At 28.3% G+C, this 24,959-nt stretch overlaps 1 protein-coding gene and 1 long non-coding RNA gene across 5 annotated transcripts; both read right to left on the reverse strand.

The window, feature by feature from the left end:
- Positions 1-349: 349 nt before the first annotated feature.
- On the reverse strand, positions 350-24,959 carry LOC102581314 (fatty acyl-CoA reductase 1-like). 4 transcript variants are annotated; one of them, XM_015309467.1, is made up of 11 exons: positions 13,232-13,428; positions 13,050-13,153; positions 12,055-12,248; positions 11,858-11,958; positions 11,633-11,718; positions 3,033-3,139; positions 2,359-2,520; positions 2,041-2,122; positions 1,611-1,886; positions 927-1,057; positions 350-519 (listed from the first exon to the last, which is right to left on the reverse strand). In XM_015309467.1, exons 1-11 carry the CDS (start codon positions 13,293-13,295, stop codon positions 372-374), a joined length of 1,455 nt encoding a protein of 484 aa, XP_015164953.1. In that variant the 5' UTR covers positions 13,296-13,428; the 3' UTR covers positions 350-371. The 4 variants fall into 4 exon arrangements, with proteins under 4 accessions (XP_015164953.1, XP_015164951.1, XP_015164950.1 ...); XM_015309465.1 differs by lacking the exons at positions 350-519; positions 927-1,057; positions 1,611-1,886; ... (6 more) ...; positions 13,050-13,153; positions 13,232-13,428 and adding exons at positions 7,831-8,232; positions 9,572-9,699; positions 10,275-10,556; ... (5 more) ...; positions 23,930-24,033; positions 24,803-24,959; XM_015309464.1 differs by lacking the exons at positions 350-519; positions 927-1,057; positions 1,611-1,886; ... (6 more) ...; positions 13,050-13,153; positions 13,232-13,428 and adding exons at positions 7,831-8,232; positions 9,572-9,699; positions 21,329-21,610; ... (5 more) ...; positions 23,930-24,033; positions 24,803-24,959.
- On the reverse strand, positions 5,154-5,416 carry LOC107060909 (uncharacterized). Its single transcript, XR_001473606.1, has 2 exons — positions 5,282-5,416; positions 5,154-5,191 (listed from the first exon to the last, which is right to left on the reverse strand). It is a non-coding gene; the product is annotated as an uncharacterized lncRNA (long non-coding RNA).

The following is a 24,959-nucleotide window of genomic DNA, read 5'->3' on the forward strand; positions in this document are numbered from 1 at the left end:
TATATTAAATGTTGGTAGTAGACTGTTCGAAAGATTTCATATCTAAATTTACTAGCTAAGAATCAATTCGATCATTTTTTTGCTTTTTGATACTTTTTTCCAAATTAGCGGCAGACTATTTTTTGTTCCTAAACAACAAAAATCTATTGATCTTATTTAACGACGAATTGTCATGTTAGCAACATGCTATTTAAAGATAAATTAGTGACGAAATTCATTGAAACTATTTTATTGTAGATCGAATAACTAATACACAAGAAGCTTATAATAAAGCACGTAATTATTTCATGATCTCAAAACTAGTTAAAATTATTATAAAAATATAGTTTAATTTACGTAATTATGTCTTTAACAACTTAAAAATATGATCGTTAGGCTAATCGCTTCACAACCCCAGGGATGTGAATATTCATGAAGTAATCCTCCCAATTGATGCAACTTGGATCAAAATTGAGCACATCATCCATCGTGTACTCTTTCATTGCCATTCTCAACCTTTCAGTGTTGGAATCATCAAAGCTGAATAAAGTATAAAAAATATATATCGTCAGTGTAAGAAACTTTTACACTAGCAGATCAACTAATTAGCATGTTGTAGTACGTATTCTGATTTTCTTATTTTCAAGATTACAGATCACAAAATGTTAAATGAAAGAGGCTTATAACTTCTAGATGATTTGATAGTGTAAAGTATCTTTTACAACGACGATTGATATAAGTACTTAAGTAAATATATGCACTGACAATATACATAATTTTTAATCATCACACATGTCTTTATTCTTATTTTCAAGATTCCAATCCTACATTTTAAGGAGGCTGGCTATCATGTAGACATCTGATAGTGTGATTTAAAAAATTATTTACACTGATGACGATAGGCGATACGTATAACTTAACTCTTAAAAATCATAATGTGCACATACCTTCCATGAAAAATCAAGTAAGGTTTGTAGAGTTCAGATAGACGTATGGCCTTATCAATCTTCCTTTTCAAATTTGTGTACGTTCCATCAATAAGATAATACCATGTCAATACATTTGCCAATTGTAGTACCTAAAACATATGAGAGAACAAGTTATAAGTGTTATTGTTACCAAAAAAAAAAAAGTAGTGTTATTGTGAAAGTGTAATTTTATTATCATTAAATAAGGAGAAACTACCTAATTATATAAATATTTCTACCATATTTACTAATTCTCCTTATAGTTTGAGATGATTAAATTTTATCTCAATAATTAATAATTTCATATCATATTTCAAGTCAGATACACCTAGATGAATATATTTGCTACCAGATACATTGAAATAGGATCTAGGGAGGCGAGCGAGAACAGGAGGGGGCGAGTGAAATTTGTTTATGTATCCTAGATACATGTGAATCACACTAGTTACATGCATACTAGATGTATCTGGTGTGATTCGCATGAATCTGGGATGATCAGATACGCAAGCAAAATAAGAGAATAGCGAGCGAGATGGGAGAGAGGTGAGCAAGAATAGTTATCATATGGTTATAAAGAGAAAATTAAAACCGTTATATTGAAAAGAAACCTTTAATGAGAGATCTTTCTTCAGGGACATCCGATAAAAGTAGAATGATACGTACCTTTAACAAGGGCCAATAATATCTTGAAATGTGTGCTTTAAAGCTGTCCATGCTACTAAAAATTGTGATCTCCTTCACTTTGATGATGTTTCCATCTTTGTCAATCCATGGATTTTTGGTGAAGTAATGAAATGTGTAAAGTTTCATATCATCAAGTTTCAAGGGATTTCCTTTAGATGAACTGATGTTATATATGAAGTGATTTTGATGTGATTTATTATTTCCATGTGCTACAATTGTTGCAAGGATTGAGTTTACTACCATGTCACCTGGAATCTATAAGTCATTACAATTTCATGACGATTGTCACAAAATATGTAAGTATCAGTGACTAGTGACTGCTTACACGGCTCAAACGCATGACATATAGATCACACGAAAATTACTTTATCGTATTAAATTTTTTTGAACAAGTATAGAAAGGACATACCAGGTCAGCATTTGTGTTTGGGTCACCAAGGAAGACATTTGATATACCTTTACCATATATCAACATAAAGGTATCCAATGTTCTGCAATTGCAAATTAGTTATAATATATACAAATATAAGAGTTGAATTACTGATGATAGTGAAAAGATGCTAATTAACAAGCTAAAAAAGTGCTCTTTCTGTCCCAATTTATGTGGCATAGTTTGAATTTCTAAAGTCAAAAAGTTCAAATTTGACTGTAAATAAGTTTGACTCTCAGTATATGAAGCTTGTCACATAAATTGGGATAGAAAAGTATATCAATTTTACAAACTTACTTCAAGCCTTCAATCCATCCTGGAAATGGCTCTTTATAAGTGCTAGTGATAATCGTTGGACGTATTATGACAAGTTGTAGATTCTCTTTGAAGTGTCCTAACATCATCTCTCCCATTGCTTTTGTGAAGGAATAAGTGTTTGGCCATCCATGTAAACTTGCCCTAAATGATCAATAGTCATGTTGATGTAATATAAGTATGAACTTGTTTGACTGGGCATCGAATTTAAAATAAAATATTCTTCTTTATAGAAATATTCCCTCGTTTCATTTTATGGGAACATGTTTGACTGTACATGAAGTATAAGGGAAATAAGAATTTTGAAACATGAAAACCCTTAGCATGTCATGACATTGTATGTTTGGTATGAAAGAAAATATTACTCGAGTATCTTTCAACTTTTTTTATGTTTCGTTGGTTGGTTAAAATTTGAAAAATAAGTTTCTTGAAAAGGAGGAACATGACTATCTAAGTGAAAAATAGGAAAATAAGTTTCACGTATTCCATATTAATGATGTCTTCCCTATACTGATCAACACACCTCATCTTCTCACCCTTCACCCTCGTAGCCCTAGTCTCCACCCCTTAGACATGTACAAGAAGTATCGTGGCTTGACACCCCTTCGCTCAACCTGAGTCCGCCCCTGTCTTTATGATAAAAAAATTCAACTAACCTTTTAATGCCTAGGTTTCTCATGGCCATTGTCACTTCCTTTGATGTCAAATTTTGAGCTTCAAGTTCCTTAAGTTTGTCCTCTATCACTTTCCTCTCCACATCAATGTCTATGTAGTAATCACCAAAGTTGAATGATTTTTCTGATATAACACCTTCCCCTTCCCCACCAACATAAGCTGTGAGACAAACAATACATAAAAGATGACATATTTGATTGTCTCAAAATTATGCTAGTAATAAAGATTTACCAAAATATAATATACAATAAATAAATTGAATTTACAGTCAAATATTGAGATAATAGTCGAAAACATATTCGAAGTATCACGCTTTTGCGAATTTTCTATCTAAGCTATTAGGTGATAACGTTTTCTACTTGAACTATATTACTAACTATTCATCAAAACACACTTCAAAATTAATGAGTCAGTTTTCATAGGATGAAATTTTATAAGCAAATTAAGTTGTCACGCACTTTTTTGATGAATATATTTAAACAATTGGTCTAGTCAGTTTCGAAGTGTGTTTTTAATAATACTCAGTGATGTTCAGGTCAGAAACACAAACACATGATAGATTAGGTATGAAACTCACAAAAAACGTGATACTTCATGTGTGTTTTTGACTATTATCTCAATATTTGACTGTACAGTCAATTTATTTATTCTCCTAGCTAGTAGGAAAAAAGAGAGAAATATACTTTTAACTTTGTAATTTAAAGCAGATATATTCGTGTTAAAAAAGTGGTGCAGAATATACTTCCAAAATGAGTATCATATAAATAACTGACCAGTGGATACATGAACAAGAATTTTCACATTTGCACATCTTTTAGCAAACTTGAGGACATTGGAGGCACCAAGCACATTGATATTCATTGCAATATCATATCTACAAAGAAGGAAAAAAAAAAAGATACTAGTGAAACTAAACATAGGGAAATAAGTCAAAATTTCTTGCATTAAAATTAAGGAATATATCGATAACCTCTTAAATTTCTCAGTTAATTTCATTTAAAAATTCGAGCTATGTTTTGTTCTAATTAAGCATTTGAGCACATGATAAAGTTTTTCTATTAGACACTTCTGGCTCAAATTGCACAAAAATATTTGCGCGTGTTCTCAAGTGTCCATTATGTAGATAAGTTATAACCAGTTCAAATATATCACTCCTTTTAATTATACACATTAGCCAATCAATAACATGTAAAACCTCATGTATGTTCCAATTGCGGTTGATGTGTGTAATTAAAGAAGGTATCATGATTTATATAGGTAATAATTTAACTACATAATAGACGTTTGAGAACACACATAATTGTTTTTCAAAATTAGAACGGGAAGTCTTCTTATTCATATGTTGAAGTGCTCAATCGAAACACAACCTAATTCAAATATCTAAATGAAATTTACTGACATCGTCCATATATATAAGGGATTGTCGATATATTCTGCCAATTAAATATGATAATATGAATACCTCTCATCAAATCTAGTAGTTGCAGCTGAGTGTATGATAATGTCAATTTCTTTTAACATCTCATCTTTCATCTCTGAGTTTTCAATTCCAAAATCCTCAATTGAAATATCACCAGCAATAGGAAATACCTTTTCTTCTACCAGAGAATTTAAGTTATTTGTACCTATTTTTTCTCTTAGAACATTAAACAATTCAGCCTGCAAAATCTGTGAATAAAATTGGCAAGTCAATTTTTTTTTTAATTAAATCCCATCAAATCATTTATGCTTCAGAAGATTGGATAATTTAGAATATTTGTTTTTTTATATGTGATTTATTTTAATTTTATTAAAAAGAATAACATGTTTAATCACTACATAAAAAATGATTTTTAGTAGCAATTAATTAACGACAATAGCTCAATTCCCACTAAATATGTATTTTTAGCAGCAATCAACACTCTTTGTATATGTCCCTAAAGCCTTTAGCGACATTGGATCTATTGGCACTTAACTAATACCGGTAAATACTTTAGCACTCTTTATTAATGTGTCTATTTATTTTCGCTAAAAGTTATTTTTGTTGTAGTGAATACCTCATCACTGAAGCGTTTTCGGGCTGATTTGATGTCTGAAGCTCTTAGCAGAAGGAATAGTTTTTTCACGTCCGGTTGAACTCTAAGTATCTTCTCCACTAAAACTACGTTAAAAAAAAATACAAGGGATATATATGAAATCAATGAATATATTTATTTATATATATATATATAGAAAGAGAGAGAGTATTTACTTTTTGCAAGGAATCCAGTGGCTCCAGTAATGAGAATAGTCTTGCCTTCTAGAAATGGTTCAATTTTAGATAATTTCATTGTGTAGAAAATGTTAGGAAAAAAATAGAGTAAAAATTGGGAAGCTAAATTCTACAATTGTGAATAATGATATTAAAAATGATATATGATATTATGAATCCATGTACTCATCTTTATATAGGCAAACTAGAAGATTAATACTAGCTAATTTAAGATTAGGGGAGGCTTCTAATTTAAGGAATCTATGTTATAGATTCACCCTAGGCCTACATGTATATAGGAAGAAAATCACGTGGGATTTGATCTAAAATGAATAGTATCATATTGTATTTAAAAAAAAGTTGAACTGCACAATTGATATCGGAGTTAATAATTCAATAAAATAAGTATATACAGATGGCAAAATGATAGCGTAAGACTCAATTTATGATTTTTTTTTTTGTATAATTTACCAAAATCTCATAATATTAAGAGCTAATTACATTATTTTCCTACTCTTTTTCAAATTAAATTACAAAAATCTCTTAAAATCTATAAACTTCGGATACATCAGCAGACATCCGGATACATAGGTGAAGGATGTATTCGAGAGAAGGGAGGGATGTATCAGAGAGGGGATAGAACATCCGGATACATCACTGTACTTCCGAATACATCAGCAGATATTACATAGGTGAGGGATGTATCCGAGAGTGGGGGGATAGGGATGTATCAGGAAGAGGAGAGTGATGTATTCAAAGAGGGGATTTTTGAATTTATTTTTAAATGGTAGGAAACTTTAAAGGTAAAATAATTAAGATGCGTATTTAGGTAATTTTTCCTTTTTTGTATATGCCAAACTCCTTTTATTTTTTTTACAAGTTGACAAGCAATTGTTATAGTCCATATATTAATTTCTTAAGTTAACTCTATAATTAAGTAGGGTTCAATTGTACCAAAGGTTTGGCCCAATTAAAGCTCTCTTTCTAGCTAGCTCATAATACTCAATGTGTAATCCAATAATTAATTAATTAATTAACATAGACTTGGGCTAAATCCTAAATGTGCCAAATTTGTTTTCATATTGCTTTTATTTACTTTTTTCATATAAAATTAGTGAGTGTTTCAACTAAAAGTTACTAATATGGAGAAATACATAACCAATAAGGATTTTAGGATAACTACTAATATAATTATTTAAATAAAAAAGATGACTACTAAAAATAATTCAAATTTTGAATTGAGATTTTAAATAAGTGGTTCTTCACATCTTTCTTCAGTAAGGAATTGTATTAGGTCTTATTTCTATTAAGTTGGCAGAATTATTTCTAACTATCAACATATTACTGACCTTATTTCCAAAATTGAATGAATTGTGGTTAAATAGCTTAAGCCCCTAAAAATTTGTTGAAAATTAATACTGATGGAAACAAGGATGCCATTGGAAGAGCTGGAACTAGAGGCATTTGTAGAGATCATAGAGGTAAATGGTCTAAATGGTAGGGTTACAATATCCCCTGGCAATGAAGAATATCATTACTCGTATTCGAAATATTTCAAATACTATTACATGTGAGGTTAGACATTGTTACGGAGAAGCCAACCAAGTTACAAATGCCTTGGCAAAATGGAGTATTACAAATAAAGGGTTATTTATTTTTGCACATTCTCACCAACCATCGATAGTCATTGAACCTTACAAACTTGATCTCGTACAAATAAAATCCCTCAGCCGGCATAGCAGAGGAAGACTTATTTTGTATAGAACTGATCCAGTTGAGATGTTATAGCAAATTTTGTCTATAGCGCTGGACTTGTAAATTTGTGCAAAATTTGTATAGTTTTTATAAAGAACCTTAGTTTTTGTGAAGCAACTATTGAAACAATAGGTCGAGCTTAAGCTCCCCTTAGCTTTGTAAAAAAATAAAATAATGGACCTTTGATTAATTAATATCTCTTTTTTTGTATTGATCTTCCTCTCCCAGCGGTTCCCTACATTGATATTCAAGAACATGGCTCTCGATACGAGGGAAATTAATATCTCTTTTTTGTATGGTCATCATGGTCATTCTTTTTAATATTTGTTTCTATTATTCTAATAAAATGTAATATTATTATATCCACAGTTAACCCATTCAATTATAGTATGTAATTCCTATTAAATATATTGGTAGGGACCAGAATAGGATGGGAAAGCTATTTCATAGAAGTACTTTTACTTTTAAACAATAATAATAAATTTGCATTTAGTATTCATACCAAATTATATTACTCACTCCGTTAATTTTTAGTACGCCTATTAAGAAAATAATGATTAATATGACTATTTTATCATATTATTCCTATTAATTGATGTTTAATATTATATCTTATAAAATAATTTGGGAAATAAATAACTACTGCTAAGCGTAAAATATGAAGAAAAAAATTATTTTTTCTTAATATGTTAAAAGTGACACGAAAATATGTTTTTAAAATAGTGAACAAGTAAAAGTGAATAGAGAAAATAATTTATTAATGATAAAAATTTCTTAAACCATAATGTTGATGGAGTTGGGTGTAAGCCCAATCTTTGTATTAATCACCAAATTAGAAAGGCTATACAAATAAGAGAAAAAAATGAATATTTGTCCAAACCTCCTTGAGTTACATGAAGGATGAACAATTCATCTTTATACATTAAAAAAAAAAAGGAAAACCATACCAATACTTTTTTAGAACATTTTTTTATTGCAAACAAAATATCATTCTTATATAATATGCTGAAGAAGAATTAATTAACCAATTAATTAAAATATATAATCCCCAGAAAATGTGATTAACAGCTCCAGGTAGGTGAGTGTTCATGAAATAATCTTCCCAATTAATGCAACTTGGATCAAAGTTGAGCACATCATCCATCTTGTGTTCTTTCATTGCCATTCTCAATTTCTCAGTATTAGCATCATCAAAGCTGATTAAAAATAAGTTTAGAAATTAGAAGTATAATTTTTGAAATTTATGACTTAAATAAGAGTGTCAAAGGGGTGAGTAGGTTGAGTTTAAACGAATTAAAATTGATTGAGTTAATAAAAAATAAATAAGTCTTGATCTGCTAAAATGTCACTTGGGCTAATATGTATTAGGTTAAGATGGGCTAAATATTGGGTGACAGGATAACTTGATCAATGTTACCAAAATTTTGACAATTTTTCATCGTTTGATTTGGACTATATATTTTAAATAAAATAAACTCAACTTTTAGATGGGTTGAATTGGCAGGCTAAGACAAACTTAGTTAATAAATGGATGTGCTATTAATGAGCCCAAACTTACATGTTATGTTGGGCCTCATCATATTTTCATGATTTAGTTTTTGGAGAAATTACCTTATTCTCGGACTCTTAAAAAATGTCATCGTGTGAGTGTTGGATCCTTCAAAAGTAATGCATTTTAGGAGGATCCGACACGGGTGAGGCAACAATTTTGGAGAATCTGAGCAACTTAGACCTTATTAGATATATATATTCATACTATGTTTTATAGTTCTATTTATATTTTTAAATAGGTGTGTATTGTACCATTGATTAAGAGTTTATCGTTATATATTGAGGAAGATAAATTTAGATACATGAATTTTTGCTATTAGATATACTTAAATAGGGAGAAGCGAGCGTGATAGGGAGGGGGCGAGTGAGATAGTCATGTATCCCTGGGATACATGTGAATCACACTAGATACATTATATGTACGTATCTGGTGTGATTCACATGTATCTGAGATATCAGATACAAAACGGAGAGTGGCGAGCGGGATAAGAGGGAAGCAAGTGAGATTTGTTATGTATCCAGATACATGTGAATCCACTTGAATACAGTGTATGTAGAACAAATTACACCTAATTTTGGCATCATGTATCTGGACGTATCTGAACGCATCAAAATCTGGTAAGATCCGTAATATTGCAAACCAAATAGTATCTAAGTAATTAGCTCCTAAAATAGTGGAATTTTCATAAGTTTCCCTTAAGATTTTTCACTCCTTGTCTTAAGCATTGCATCTCATTTGCGTTGCTATAAATTTTTTGAAATTTATCGCCTTAAATATATGGAACACTAAATATATACCATAATATTTGTGTGGTTATAATAGTTTCTCATTCAGATCAAATAATAAAGTTAATCTTTTCCAAGTAAAAAATTGTATCATTTCTTTTTAACTAATTAAAAAATAAAAGTAAGTGTGTCACATATACTGAAACGAAAAAATTAATTGGGATTTTTTTTTTAAAAAAAAAATGAAGATTGACATACCTTCCATGGAAAAGCAAGTAAGGTTTGTATAGTTCAGATAATCGTATAGCCATATCAATCTTCCTTTTCAAATCCTTGTAGGTTTTGTCAAAACGACGCCATGATAATACATTTGCCAACTCTACTATCTACAAACATATGAAATTAATTAAGCACTATTAGTATCATTGTAAATAATAAATATTAATTAATTATTAACTATAAACTCGTATATATTGGTCAACTTTATGAAATAATCATTTTTTAGCTTTTATAATTATATTGACAAATAGTCACAGTCCTAGAGTTTCAAATTACGCAAGTGGAACTCTAGGACATTGATATATGTATTTGCATGTTATGCCCCTAGCTCGACTATTAAAGTATTGTCTAGTTTGACTTAATTTTAGAGCCTCATGATTTTGTTCCTTTGGACTTTAATCCAAAAGGCACCTCAACATTTAAATTTCTTAATTCGCAAGTAAAATTTACAAATATCTACATTTCATTTTTTGAATATACTTAAGATATTTTTCAAAAAATGGGCCGCATTGGAAGTGGCCCATGAGTCATGACTCATGAGTGCTATTTATAGTGAATTCATTTTTTTACGACCTCTAACTTTTCGGTCTCATTTCCATATGAAATTTGCATAAGACAAGTTTCACAGAAAAAGCTTATTTGTATCAAGATGAAAAATATTACTATGCTAAAAAAAACAAACCTTTAACAATGGCCAATAATAGGTTGAAATGTATTTTCGAAAGTTATCCATGCTGCTAAATAGTGTATGCTTCCCCACTTTGATAATTTTTCCATCTTTGTTCATCCATGGATTTTTTGTGAAGTAATGAAATAAAAACGATTGAATATCTAAAGATTTTATGGGATTTATTTTCGAAGAACTTATATGATATATTAATTCTTGAGAAGGATAATGTTGATCATTTCCAATATGTGCTATAATTGAGGCAAGTATCGAATTCACTACCATATCACCTGGAATCTGTAATTGAAGAAGTCAAAAATTAGGAAGAGATATTCACACACGTGTATATATAAATAAATTAAAACAAAGAGAGGAGATACCATATCAAGTATTGTATTTGGGTCACCAAAGCAAAAATTCATTACTCCTTTACCATATGCTAAAATAAAGGAATCCACTGTTCTGCAATTGCAAAATTATATACATAATATATAAGCTAGAGATCATGAATCACTTCTAATTAATTAAATAAATGTTGTACTTTATTTTAATTATCTCAAATATTTGAGTAATAATAATTTTTTATTAGTGGTATAATAATGTGTATATCGATCATAATTTTGAATTTACGAATTCTGATGATTTACTTACTTCACTCCTTCAATCCATCCTGGAAATGGATCTTTATAAGTGCTAGTAATAATCGTAGGACGTATTATAACAAGTTGTAGATCTTCCTTATAGTGTCCTAAAAGCATCTCTCCCATTGCCTTTGTAAAGGAATATGTGTTTGGCCACCCATGCAAAATTGCCCTAAAAACACCAAACATAAGAGCTATGTTAATGTAATAAAAATAATAGTTTAAGTTGTATACATCTTTAGCATAATTTTTATAGTATCGGATTATCTTTTATCTTTTATAGCAGATAATTTATCATTTTTCAAAATTACAAATTTTAAACTTTAACTTTTTTAAGGAGGTTTATCTGTAAATATACTTCAAGAAATTTAATTGTGGATTTTATTTTCATTCTTACATTGACGATGTATAATATGAAATTGAATATAACTTTTTGTATACTGACAGTACGAAAGAATATTTACATTATTAGATCACCTATGACAATGACATATGTAATCCGCCTATAATAGTAAGCAAAATTAATGAACAACTTAACAAATAAAACATATACAACATGTTAAAATATACTGATAGCGTAATATTGTTTTTGCAATATCTATTTATATAAGTTAAATCATCCAACCTTTGAATGCCTAGATCTCTCATGGCTATTGTCACTTCCTTTGTAGTCAAGTTTTGATCTTCAAGTTCTTTGAGTTTTTCCTCTATCACTTTCCTCTCCACATCAATCTCTAATTTTGTGTTTTTGTTGAGTGTTTCTCCCAAAACAAATGATTTTTCTGGTATTACTCCTTCACCTTCCCCACAAACATATGCTACATCGCATGTGACAGACAACGTTTATATGATGATATTTGACTGAGTATAAAATTTGTAAGATACATAATCAAAATACTCTTAGAACTAACTTGTTGTAAATTATTAAAAAGAAGTTTTTAAGATTTAAAAACTAACCAGTGGATACATGGACAAGAATTTTCACATTTGAACATTTTTTAGCAAACTTGAGGACATTGAAGGCACCTAGAACATTAATATTCATTGCAATATCATATCTACAAGGGAAAAAAATAGTTAATAACATAGTGAAATAAACCAATTAATTAATGGTTTGAATTAAAATTAAATACATTAATCATATGAAAATATACCTCTCATCAAATCTAGTAGTTGCTGCTGAGTTTATAATTATGTCAATTTCTTTAAACATCTCCGAATTTTCAATTCCAAAATCCTCAAATGAATTGTCACCAGCAACTGGAAATACTTTCTCTTCTATAAGAGAATTTAGGATATTTGTACCTATTTTTTCTCTTAGAACACTAAACAATTCAGTTTGCATAACCTGTGTGAAAACTCACAAAATATTCCGTCAATATTTTTTATTAAGAAGATTCAAAATTTAAAGAAATAAGACGCACAAAAGAAGCGAAGAAGATTCAATATCTATTTATTTACATTAAAAAAAATCAAACGAATAGCTAAAAAAAAACACACAAAAAAAAGAAACAAATTGCCCAAGATATTTTGCTACAACAAGAAAAAAATTAACATCCATTATTTTATAATGACTTAGGTTATTGTAACTTATTATTTGGTCCATTTACTCTCTCAAGTCTAATTTAGTTAAGACATTATGTTCCTTGTCTTCATGTGTCCAACTTTTAGGGGTCTTTTCATTTTCTCATTAAGAAAATTAATATAATTAAGACATTATATCCCTCATATTTTTCACGTGTTTATTTTTTAAATGTCACTCTCTTCGTCCATTTTTATTTGTCATGTTGCGCTTTTCGAAAGTCAATTTGGCTAATTTTCAAAGTTAAAATTAGATTGCATTAATTCGATATTTTAAACAAAAAAATTAGATATTCAAAAACTATATGAAAAGTACTATAATTGCAATTTTTTGCATATATCAATATGATGAAACAATAGATCGTAAAATTTTAGTCAAGGTTCTTATAGTTATATTTAGACTCTAAAAATGGAAACCATGACAATTAGAAGTGGACGAAAGTACTATAAATTTAAATTGGTCAAACTCTAAATAAGTATAAAATACCAAATAAAAAATCAAAAAATTCAAATAAACTAAGCAATGTATCAAATAATTAAATAAAAAAAAATAGTACACATGCTTTACCTCATCATTAAAACGTTTTCTGGCAGATTTTGTATCTGAAGCTCTTACAAGAAGGAATAATTTTCTCACATTTGATTGAATTCGAAGTATCTTCTCTACGAGAACTACATATTATAAAAACAAATTAAATTAAGAATGGGTATATATATATATATATATAGAGAGAGAGAGAGAGAGCGTACTCTTTGCAAGAAATCCAGTGGCACCAGTTATGAAAATAGTCTTTCCTTCTAGAAAAGGTTCCATGAGGGTAATAAAAAATTAAGTTGTCAAAATACTTGTTTATGAGATGATTAATATCTAATTAATATCATGTACTTATAAACAAAAAAAAAAAGTAGTGATATATTGAAAATGAGAGTATTTGATTTATGAAACTCATGGACTCATCTCCCAATGTATATATAGGCAAAAAAAGAAATGGTTGGAAGAGGCATCACTTGATCCGACAATTAATATAGTTTGATTTTAACTCTTTACCTAATATTTAATTAGGTCATTAATTTACCTTAAGTCAAGGGTAATAAAAGCAAAGAGTGGAAGCAAACACTTAACTCTAAAATAAAAAAGTAGCATTTATAACTCTAATTACAAGAAAAAGAACACGAATTAATTTTATGAGATCATTCTCCAATCAAACATATTGTTCTAAAAAGTTCCATACATACTTTGTATGACATCCTAACAACCTCTCATTCTTTTTGTTATTTTATATTTTTTTTTATTGATTAAAATTCAAGAAGAGTTTACGTGTTGTAAAACTTAAGAATAAAGAGCAATATAAAGATGAAGACAAGAAGAGTATAAGACAAGAGGAACAATATAAAATAACTTTCTTTCTTTCAAGTGTATTCAACATCAGTGGCAGAGCCACATGTAGTTGAGCGCCGTTGACCGATACCCCTTCGCTAGAAAATTACATTGTGTAGTTAGAATAAAAAAATAATTTATGTATACATATTAAATATTGACACTCCTTGACTTCTACACGATTTTATTTCTTTATATTTTGAAACCTCTTAGACAAAATTATAGCTCCGCCACTGCTCAACATCACTTTCAATGCCACTATTTATAGAATTACATTGAGGAATACCAAAGGGTGTCATAAACATGACATTAAACCTTGAGAATTACTACCCATAAAGGAGGAATAAACTAGAAGTCGATGCATGTAGTTTCTCCGAATCGATGGTCAAATTCTTTATTTATATTAAAATATGTAAAAAAATACAATTTATAGGATTCAATTATTAACCCCTTATATTATCATTTTGAAAATTTAATCCAAATTCATAAGGTTCAAATCATTATTCTATCTACCTAAATAATCTGTTTTTTTACACAATCCATGCATAAAACTCATTTAAATAAGATTATCTTAAATTGGTAGAGATTCCCTGTATTTGTTGGTCATGTGGAAAACATTTGTTTTTTTTTGGTCAAATAGTAGAATTTATTTGTGAACGCAAGAAGATATATTGATTGATCCTGTTTGGTATATTTTGGTAACTCATATAGCAACATAAATAACTTTTTTTAGCGGGCACAAGTTTATATGCTTACATCATAATATCTCACATGTAATGTTCTGTATTTGTAAAGAGCTCATATCTTGTTAGAAATAAATTTTATTTCTAACTAGAAGAGATTGTTTGGATAGTAAATTTAAACCAAGAATCATGTATATATAGTCGTGAAGAATCGAATCAATCACCTCCTCTAAGCACAAAATCGTATTTTATTTTTAAGAGTCATCTCTTAATATAAAGTTTTTTTTTTGCGTAAATTCAAATTTAATTGTATCCTATTATAAATATCAAACACCTATTTTAGATATGATTTTTTCGACACAAATTCAAGTTTAATTATATCGCAATACAAATATCGAACATTATCGAATGAGAAAACAAAATATAAGTGTGGACCTTGATATACTGCCTAAAAGTACGAGGATGGTAGTAGAGCGGTAACTACTCTTTCATCCTTAATCATAGGTTTTGGGAGACTGGTTTGAGTCTCCTTCGATACGAAATCGCCTTTGTTAGGCACCATTTTACCCCTTAATATTAAATTTTTTCGACGTAAATTCGTATTTAATTGGACTCTAATGTGGACACCAAACACAAGATGAAATTTTATTTTATTTTTAAAAAAAAATAGTTTAGATATACCCCTCGTTATACTTTCGATTCATATATACCCCTGCCGTTATACTTTGACACAAATATACCGAGTTTTTGGCTAAAATTATCCTTAATCTATACCCAAAACTTAAACTACATCCTTAAAGTATCACTCTTAGCAGAAAACATCCTTCAAGTATTTAAAAGTGAACAATTTTCATCCTTCTGTTAGATATCGTCAAAAAACTAGAGGATCCTATAAAAACATGAGCAGTTCACGTGAATATCAACAAAAGTTTTCCTACATAATTTCATTTTCTTCTATAAGAAGTTCCTAAAAAAATATTAAAATCTTAGACACCATTGCTTAATGAAACAAAATATGTTTGGAAGGTGTGAGGATACATGATATGCTCTTTTTCTCATTTAGTAACGAAAAGAAGCTGAAACTTAATTATCTTTACCTTTTTCAAAGCCAAACTGTATTTAGATCAATAAATTTTGGGTCAATATGATATTGGAGTGATAAAAATATCGATTATGTCTCACATTTGAATTTCATTCTACATTATTAGAAGCAGAAGTCTCCAACAAACGCCGCTTCTAGCATATTCAATTGAGATGAAACATATTCAACTAATAATATTTTTAATATCAAATTACATGAAAAATAAATGGAAAAAAAAACAGTCAAATTAAAAGATTTTGCATAATGCTAAACTCAATTACCGAAAAAGTTCACGATAGTATTTTTGGCGTATCTAAGAATAATAATTACGAAGGGATGACTTAATTTTTGTGGGATCTATTAATTTTCTGATTGATTCAAGTAGAAGGATGAAAATCGTTCACTTTTAAATACTTGGAGGATGTTTTATGCTAAGAATAACACTTTAAGAATGTAGTTTAAGTTTTGGGTATAGTTTAAGGATGATTTTGGCTAAAAACTCTCTTAGGAGGTCCAATTATTTCTCTGTGTAGGTAAAATCAGGTAGTTAGTTTTTAAAGTTTTGTGTGTCCTATTTAACTTAAGGCGGAATGATCTGGAAGGCCCATGTACTTGGCTTTGTTTGTCAGTTGAACCCTTTTACTCATCGTTTTGCCAAATGAACCCTTAAACTCAATGAAATTTTATTTTTTAAACCCCTTTGACGATTGACCGAGCTTATGTGGCACATAAATGGCTTAGTTGGACAAATACGTAACCCCACGCGTTTTGAAGCAAGTGAATACAATTTTTTTAATTTAAAATTATCAAAATTATAAGACAAAACAATAATAATAATTTTTTAAAAAAAATTTACTAAAAACCTCCTTCTTCTTCACTACACCCCACCTCGCCCCACCCCCAGCCCTTCTATCTTCTTCTTCAGCCCCACGCCACCGCACCCTTTTTCTCTTCTTCTTCTTTGACGTACACATTATCACAATAAAATCATCAAATAAAAAATTAGAAAAAGTTTTTTTTGCAAGAAAATATACTATTAATCATTTTTATAAACTTAATTTTTTAAGATCTACTACTTGGATTTACATATAAATATATTTATTTCAATTGGAAGTTTTCTTGATATCTCTTTTTATCAAATCAAAATAAATAGAACTATAAAGCATGTGCAAGAACTAATTATAATCTATCATATTTTGTGATTGAAATTTTTTTTGAGTGTGAACTATGAAGAAAGATGAAAATGATGATTTTTATTTTTGGGATGAAAATGGTAGAAGGTGAAAACAAAGAAGATGAAGTGGGAAGGGAGTGAAATGGTAGAGAGAGAGAAAATTGCATTTTTTTTAAATATTTAATTTCTGATGTGTCATTAAACTAATAATATAATAATGATGTGTCATTAAAAAATGACGTGGTATTTCATGTGTAAAATGAGTGTACTACACGCACACCCATCAGATGAGAAAGGTATCTAAAATATTGTGTTTGAATGAGTTTAAGGGTTTAGTTGACAAAGTCGTAAGTACAGGGATCCAACTTACAAATCGAGTCAAGTACAAGGGTCTCTCAGGCCATCCCGCCTTAACTTAATTTCTAATCAATTTTTGGTCCATTAAATTTTATTAAAAAAGAAAATATAAAAAGGAGAAATTTTGTATACACGAGGATGATTATTATATCTATATGTAGACGTGTGCATTTAGTTTTTTGGTTTGATTTTATATTATTCGATTTGGGTTTTTCAATTTTGAAAAAGTGTAACACAATTCAAATTGAAATAAACTTGATTTTTTTTTCGATTTGGATTTTTATCGATTCGGTTATGTCAATAATTAATAACAAATTAAAGTTATAGTTGCAATTTGAAAAAGAAAATTTACAAGGAGAAAAGTAATAATATTGAATCTCTTAAATATACTTTCTATAAATCGCAAGTAATTAAGCTTAAAACACAATACTTAAAAGTATATCAATAATCAATTATAGATGTTTAAACTAAAGCATAATGAAAGACAATAACTAAAAAGACACCAAAGTGGTGAACTTCAACTTAATTCTAAACTTATATAATTAATAATATATATAAAAAAAATTACTTTTTATTTTTATTTTTCTAATTCCAAAATCAAACTAATAAATCAACTTACAAACTAAATTCTTAATCTAAAATCAATCCAAATTAAAAGTCGATTCAATTTGATTTGATTTTTCGATTTAATCTGAATAATTCACATCTCTATCTACATGCATCTGCTATAAAATCTCAAACTATCGCTATATTCAATGAATTTATTAATATCCTGAAATTAACCCACTATTTTCTGACATAGTCAAATTCTTTTTAACCATATTTATGTGTGGTCTATTTAGTACATAATTGGCTCGTTAATTTTTATGTTCTAATTTCAACTTCTTGCCGACACCTCTTATTAAGCTTTTCTCTCTTTATAATAGGAAAAACAATGTTTTTTTTTTCTCCGTCTATATTTATTTTAAGGATCGAACAATAAATAAAATAATAAATTATACTATGAATCTATTTGGCATTGCTATTAAATATTACTTATTTTTATAAGCACTTTTTAAAGATTTTTTCAGAAAAATAGTTTTGAAAAAATAATAATTTGTATTTGGCTAATTCATTTGAAAAGTATTTTTCATATGCAAATTGTGTTTGACTAAAATCTTTTTAAAAAATTATTTTTAAGAGTCAGATTATGAAAAATGGCAAGTATTAATTTACTTTTAATAGTTAGATTATTTTATAGAGAGAAATTATTTTAAACATCAATTACAAAAATATTAAATTAAAATTTTATTTTTATTAAATTAAAAGGTTCATATATAAATTTTCAATCAATATTATACATTTTTTTAGAGGGCTGAAATCTTTAATTGTTATTTTTTTTCTTTTTTTTTCTAATCTTGCAAAAAAGTTTTTATTAGTTTTTTTCTAATTCTACGAAATAATACGTAAAATAATAAATGAAATAGTAATAAACTTAAAATAAAATATCAAATTTATTATATAAAAAAATTATCAACTAAAACTTAACCAAATATATGATATATGTTAATTAATTAGTACGAGATATAATGGTATATATATATATATATATTTATATATATGTATAAGGGATATTTAGTCTTGAAAAAATAATTTTGTGCTTCTGCTTCTACTTTTTTTAAGAAGCAGACATTTTTAAATTCTTCTCAACAACAGAAAAATAGCTTATGTTTCCATTTAAAAATAGTTTTACAGGTTTGCCAAACACCTAAGTTTTTTAAAAATGTGTTTTTTTCTTAAAAAATATATTGAGAAAATGACTATTGTTTTGTTAATAACAAGAGGGTAAATTAGAAAATAAGTGGTAAATTATCTATTGATTTTTAAATTGACATATATCTCTAATATAGAGGATAATTAACCACTATATAACAATAGTTTTAATTTTCATCAACATAATAATAATTTTTTTCAAAAATATGAAATAATATTTATTTTAAAAAAAATGGGAATCGTAGTATTAATGACGCACGAGTTACATGAAGGATGGACAATTCATCTTTATACATTTTTTTAAAAAAAAAAAAGGAAACCACACCAATACTTTTTTAGAACATTTTTTTATTGCAAACAATATATCATTCTTATATATTATGGTGAAGAAGAATTAATTAATTAATACATGAATCTTGAATATATAATTAATCCCTAGAAAATGTGATTAACAGCACCAGGAAGGTGAGTGTTCATGAAATAATCTTCCCAATTAATGCAACTTGGATCAAAGTTGAGCACATCATCCATCTTGTGTTCTTTCATTGCCATTCTCAATTTCTCAGTATTAGCATCATCAAAGCTGATAAAAAAAAAAAGTTTAGAAATTAGAAGTATAATTTTTGAAATTTATGACTTAAATAAGAGTGTCAAAGGGATGAGTAGGTTGAGTTTAAACGAATTAAAATTGATTGAGTTAATAAAAAATAAATAAGTCTTGATCTGCTAAAATGTCATTTGGGCTAATATTTATTAGGTTAACATGGGCTAAATATTGGGTGACAATCCAACTTGATCAATCTTACCAAACAAAAATTTATATAGTTTTTCATGATTCAATTTGGGCTATATATTTAAATTAAATAAACTCAACTTTTAGATGGGTTGAATCGGGCAGGCCAAGACAAACTTAGTTAACAAATGGATGGGCTATTAATCAGCCCAAACTTAAAGCATGCTATGTTGGGCCTCATCATATTTTCATTAGTTTTTGGAGAAATTACCTTATTAGATATATATTCATACTATATTTTATAATTCTACTTATATTTTTAAATAGTTGTGTATCGTACCATTAATTAAGAGTTTATTGTTATATATTGAGAAAGATACACTTAGATACATAGATTTTTGCTATTAGATATGCTTAAATAGGGAGAGGTGGACTAGATGGAGATGGGGCAAGTGAGATAGTCATGTATCCCAGATACATATAAATCACACTAGATACATTATATGTATGTAACTGGTGTAATTCGCATTATCTGAGATACCAGATACAAAAGGAGAGTGGCGTTTGGGATAAGAGGGAAGCAAGTGAGATTTGTTATGTATCTAGATACTAGCAAATCCACTTGAATATGATGTGTAGAATAAATTACACTTAATTTTGACATCATGTATCCCAAGATTCATGCATCTGGACGCACCAAAATCTGGTAAGATCCGTAATATTGCAAACTAGATAGTATTTAAGTAATTAGCTCCTAAACTAGTGGAATTTTCGGAAATTTTCCTGTAGTTATTTCACTCCTAGTCTTAAACATTGCATCTCATTTGCATTGCTATAATTTTTTTTGAAATTCATGACCTTAAACATATGGAACACTAAACATATACCATAATATTTGTGTAATTATAAAAGTTTCTCATTCAGATCAAATAAAAAAATAATGTTTCCAAGTATAAAATCATATCATTCCTTTTAAACAAATTAAAAAATAAAAGTAAGTGTGTCACATATATTGAAACAAAGAAAATAAAAGGTATTTTTAAAAAAATATATAAAGATTGACATACCTTCCATGGAAAAGCAAGTAAGGTTTGTATAGTTCAGATAAACGTATAGCCATATCAATCTTCCTTTTCAAATCCTTATAGGTTTTGTCAAAACGATGCCATAATAATACATTTGCCAACTCTACTATCTACAAACATATGAAATTAATTAAGCACAATTAGTATCATTGTAAATAATAACTCCATTAATTAATTATTAACTATAAACTCATACATATTGGTGAACTTTATGAAATAATCATTTTTTAGCTTTAATAATTATATTGACAAATAGTCACTGTCCTAGAATTTCAAATTGCGCAAGTGAAACTCTAGGACATTGGCTATTTTTTTTAAAGGCAGGATCAAAAGAGTAGTTCGATGATAATTATTTATATATGCATTTGCTTATTATGCCCCTAGCTCGACTATTAAAGTATTGTCTATTCTGACTTAGATACTTTTCAAAAAAGAATAGGGCCGCTTTGGAAGTGGCTCATGAGTGCTATTTATAGTGAATTCACTTTTTTATGACCTCTAACTTTTTTATCTCATTTCGATATGAGATTTGCATAAAACAAATTTCACAACGAATCTTATTTGTATCAAGATGAAAAATATTACTATGCTAATAAAAACAAACCTTTAATAATGGCCAATAATAGGTTGAGATGTATTTTTGAAAGCTATCCATGCTACTAAATAGTGTAGCCTTCCCCACTTTGATGATACTTCCATTTTTGTTCATCCATGGATTTTTTGTGAAGTAATGAAATAAAAACGATTGAATATCTAAAGATTTTATGGGATTTATTTTCGAAGAACTTATATGATATATTAATTCTTGAGAAGGATAATGTTGATCATTTCCAATATGTGTTATAATTGAGGCAAGTATCGAGTTCACCACCATATCACCTGGAATCTGTAATTGAAGAAGTTGAAAATTAGGAAGATATCCAACTTCACACACGCATATATATAAATAAATTGAAATGAAGAGAGGAGATACCATGTCAAGTATTGTATTTGGGTCACCAAAGCAAAAATTCAGTACTCCTTTACCATATCCTAAAATAAATGAATCCACTGTTCTGCAATTGCAAAATTGTATACATAAATGTTGTACTTTATTTTAATAATGTGTATTTCAGAATTTTGAATTTATGAATAATTCTGGTGATTTACTTACTTCACTCCTTCAATCCATCCCGGAAATGGCTCTTTATAAGTGCTAGTAATAATCGTTGGACGTATTATAACAAGTCGTAGATCTTCCTTATAGTGTCCTAAAAGCATTTCTCCCATTGCCTTTGTGAAGGAATATGTGTTTGGCCACCCATGCAAATTTGCCCTAAAACATCAAACATAAGACACATATATAACATGTTAAAATATACTGATAGCGTAATATTTATTTATATTACTCCATAAGTTAAATCATCCAACCTTTGAATGCCTAGATCTCTCATGGCTATTGTCACTTCCTTTGTAGTCAAGTTTTGATCTTCAAGTTCTTTGAGTTTTTCCTCTATCACTTTCCTCTCCACATCAATCTCTAATTTTGTGTTTTTGTTGAGTGTTTCTCCCAAAACAAATGATTTTTCTGGTATTACTCCTTCACCTTCCCCACAAACATATGCTACATCGCATGTGACAAACAACGTTTATATGATGATATTTGAATGAGTATAAAATTTGTAAGATACATAATCAAAATACTCTTAGAACTTGTTGTAAATTATTAAAAAGAAGTTTTTAAGATTCAAAAGCTAACCAGTGGATACATGGACAAGAATTTTCACATTTGAACATTTTTTAGCAAACTTGAGGACATTGAAGGCACCTAGAACATTAATATTCATTGCAATATCATATCTACAGGGGAAAAAAATAGTTAATAACATAGTGAAATAAACCAATTAATTAATGGTTTGAATTAAAATTAAATACATTAATCATATGAAAATATACCTCTCATCAAATCTAGTAGTTGCTGCTGAGTTTATAATTATGTCAATTTCTTTAAACATCTCTGAATTTTCAATTCCAAAATCCTCTAATGAAATGTCACCAACAATTGGAAATACTTTCTCTTTTATAAGAGAATTTAGGTTATTTGCACCTATTTTTTCTCTTAGAACACTAAACAATTCAGTCTGCATAACCTGTGTGAAAACTCACAAAATATTCCGTCAAGATTTAAAGAAATAAGACGCACAAAGAAGTTAGGAGGATTCAACATCTATTTATTTACATTAAAAAAAAAAAAGACATTTTATATACAGTGTAATTCTATATGTTTAATATCGATAAGTAGGGGTCTTTTCATTTTCTGATTAAGAAAATTAATATAATTAAGACATTATATCCCTCGTATTTTTCACGTGATTAATATTTTAAATGTTAATTAATCCACAAGTGGGATATATCTAGGTCTAAACCCTACCACAATAATGATGTTTTCTTTGTGTATTAACATAATTAAGGCATAATGTCCCTCATCTCCATGTGTTTAGTTTTTGTTTTTGGACGTACGTTAATTGACAGGTTGGATTTTAGGTTTAAACCCCACATAGTAATGATCTTTTTCTTTTTTTTCAAAAAAAAAAAAAAAAAAATTTAATATAGTAAAAAATAGGTTTTGAATAAAAATCAGAGACATCGATTAGAATAACAAAATATGAAGAATGTTTTTGTATAAAATATTCCTTAATAGTATTATTGCTCTCTCTCCACCCCCTATCAATTTCTTCTTTATCTTATCTTCTTTTCTTATGAAAGTTGTATGTGTCCCCAAGGGGCCCATATAGAGTCCACCAGGTGCTCGAGCACTTCACCTAAAGAACAAATGATCTAACTGATTCGTTGGCTTTTGGGTGGATGCTTTAATTGAGCTCGAATTCGAACAGAATCTTAAAATTCTAGATTAGCCATTGGACCTGTCCCCCCAAACCCCCAAACAAATCTACATGCTTATTGAATAAAAGAGAATTGTACGCACAAAGGCATAAATTTAGATTTAGATTTAGATTTAATCACCAGTGATGCTTCTTTAGTCTTCCTAATAGCCACCTCTAGATCAAGAGGAGGTTTTAGTCTTAGAATTGAATTTTTCTCTATAAATTTAAACTGATCAAGCTCTAAAAATAAGTATCAGATGTCAAATGAAAAAACAAAACACTCAAATAAACTAAGCAATGTATCGAATAATTAAATCAAATAAATAGTATGCATGCTTTACCTCATCATTAAAACGTTTTTTGGCAGATTTTGTGTCTGAAGCTCTTACTAGAAGAAATAATTTTCTCACATTTGGTTGAATTCGAAGTATCTTCTCTACGAGAACTACATATTACCAAAACAAATTAAATTAGGGATATATATATAATTAAGAATATTTATATATGGTGAATTTAATTTATATACATAGACAATTTAAATTCATTTACACTCTCAACACATCTTTTAAAATTTATAATAGATGATAGTTATTATTTTAAATCAGACAAGTAACTAATGTCAATCAAAAGATTAACATATAATTATCTAATAAATGATCTGATTATATAAATATTCTTAATTACGTCATCATTGCATCTAATTTATAGTCTGTTTGGGTTAAGCTCCTGAGAGTTCGAAGTTTTTAAATTTTTTTTTTTTAAAGAACACTTATTTTAGAGAATGAAGATTTTTGTGAAGATATAAGTGATTTTAATTAGCAGCTTAAATTGTTGTTTTTTCAACTTTTTAAACAGAGGGTCAAAACAGTAGAATCTAATTTTGCAAAAATAAGTGCTTTTGATTATTTTTTTAGGACAATATTACCATATCAAAAATTCATATTTATCAAATTAAAATTAGAATTAACTTTATTTTTAGTAATTTGACACTAAAAAATGTTCTTAAAAAATATTGATCAAACACAAATTACTAACAAAAATATTTTTCAAATAATTTAGTCAAAAATAAATTGTTAATCTTTCAAAACACTTTTCTAACAAGCACTTTTGATAAGAAGTAAATTTCTCAAAATAAGTTGATTTCAATAGTTTGACAATATTATATATATAGAGAGAGAGAGACAGGGGAGAGGCGAGCTAGAGAGAGAGTATACTCTTTGCAAGAAATCCGGTGGCACCAGTAATGAAAATAGTCTTGCCTTCTAGAAAAGGTTCCATGAGGATAATAAAAAATTAAGGGGTAAAAACACTTATTTATGAGATGATTAATATCTAATTAATCTCGTGTAAACTTATAAACAAAATGAGAGT

This window comes from Solanum tuberosum, unplaced genomic scaffold, assembly GCF_000226075.1.
Source record: "Solanum tuberosum cultivar DM 1-3 516 R44 unplaced genomic scaffold, SolTub_3.0 scf00101, whole genome shotgun sequence".
Lineage (NCBI taxonomy): Eukaryota > Viridiplantae > Streptophyta > Magnoliopsida > Solanales > Solanaceae > Solanum > Solanum tuberosum.

Bases quoted from the DNA above. Each gene is read 5' to 3' on its own strand.
- LOC102581314 (XM_015309465.1), bottom strand. From the start codon at position 24,866: ATGGAACCTTTTCTAGAAGGCAAGACTATTTTCATTACTGGTGCCACC. The intron at 9,700-10,274 runs GTTTGTTTTTTT...ATATGTTTGTAG, and splicing joins ATTATTGGCCATTGTTAAAG to ATAGTAGAGTTGGCAAATGT. The intron at 8,233-9,571 runs GTATGTCAATCT...ATTTTTAATCAG, and splicing joins TACTTGCTTTTCCATGGAAG to CTTTGATGATGCTAATACTG.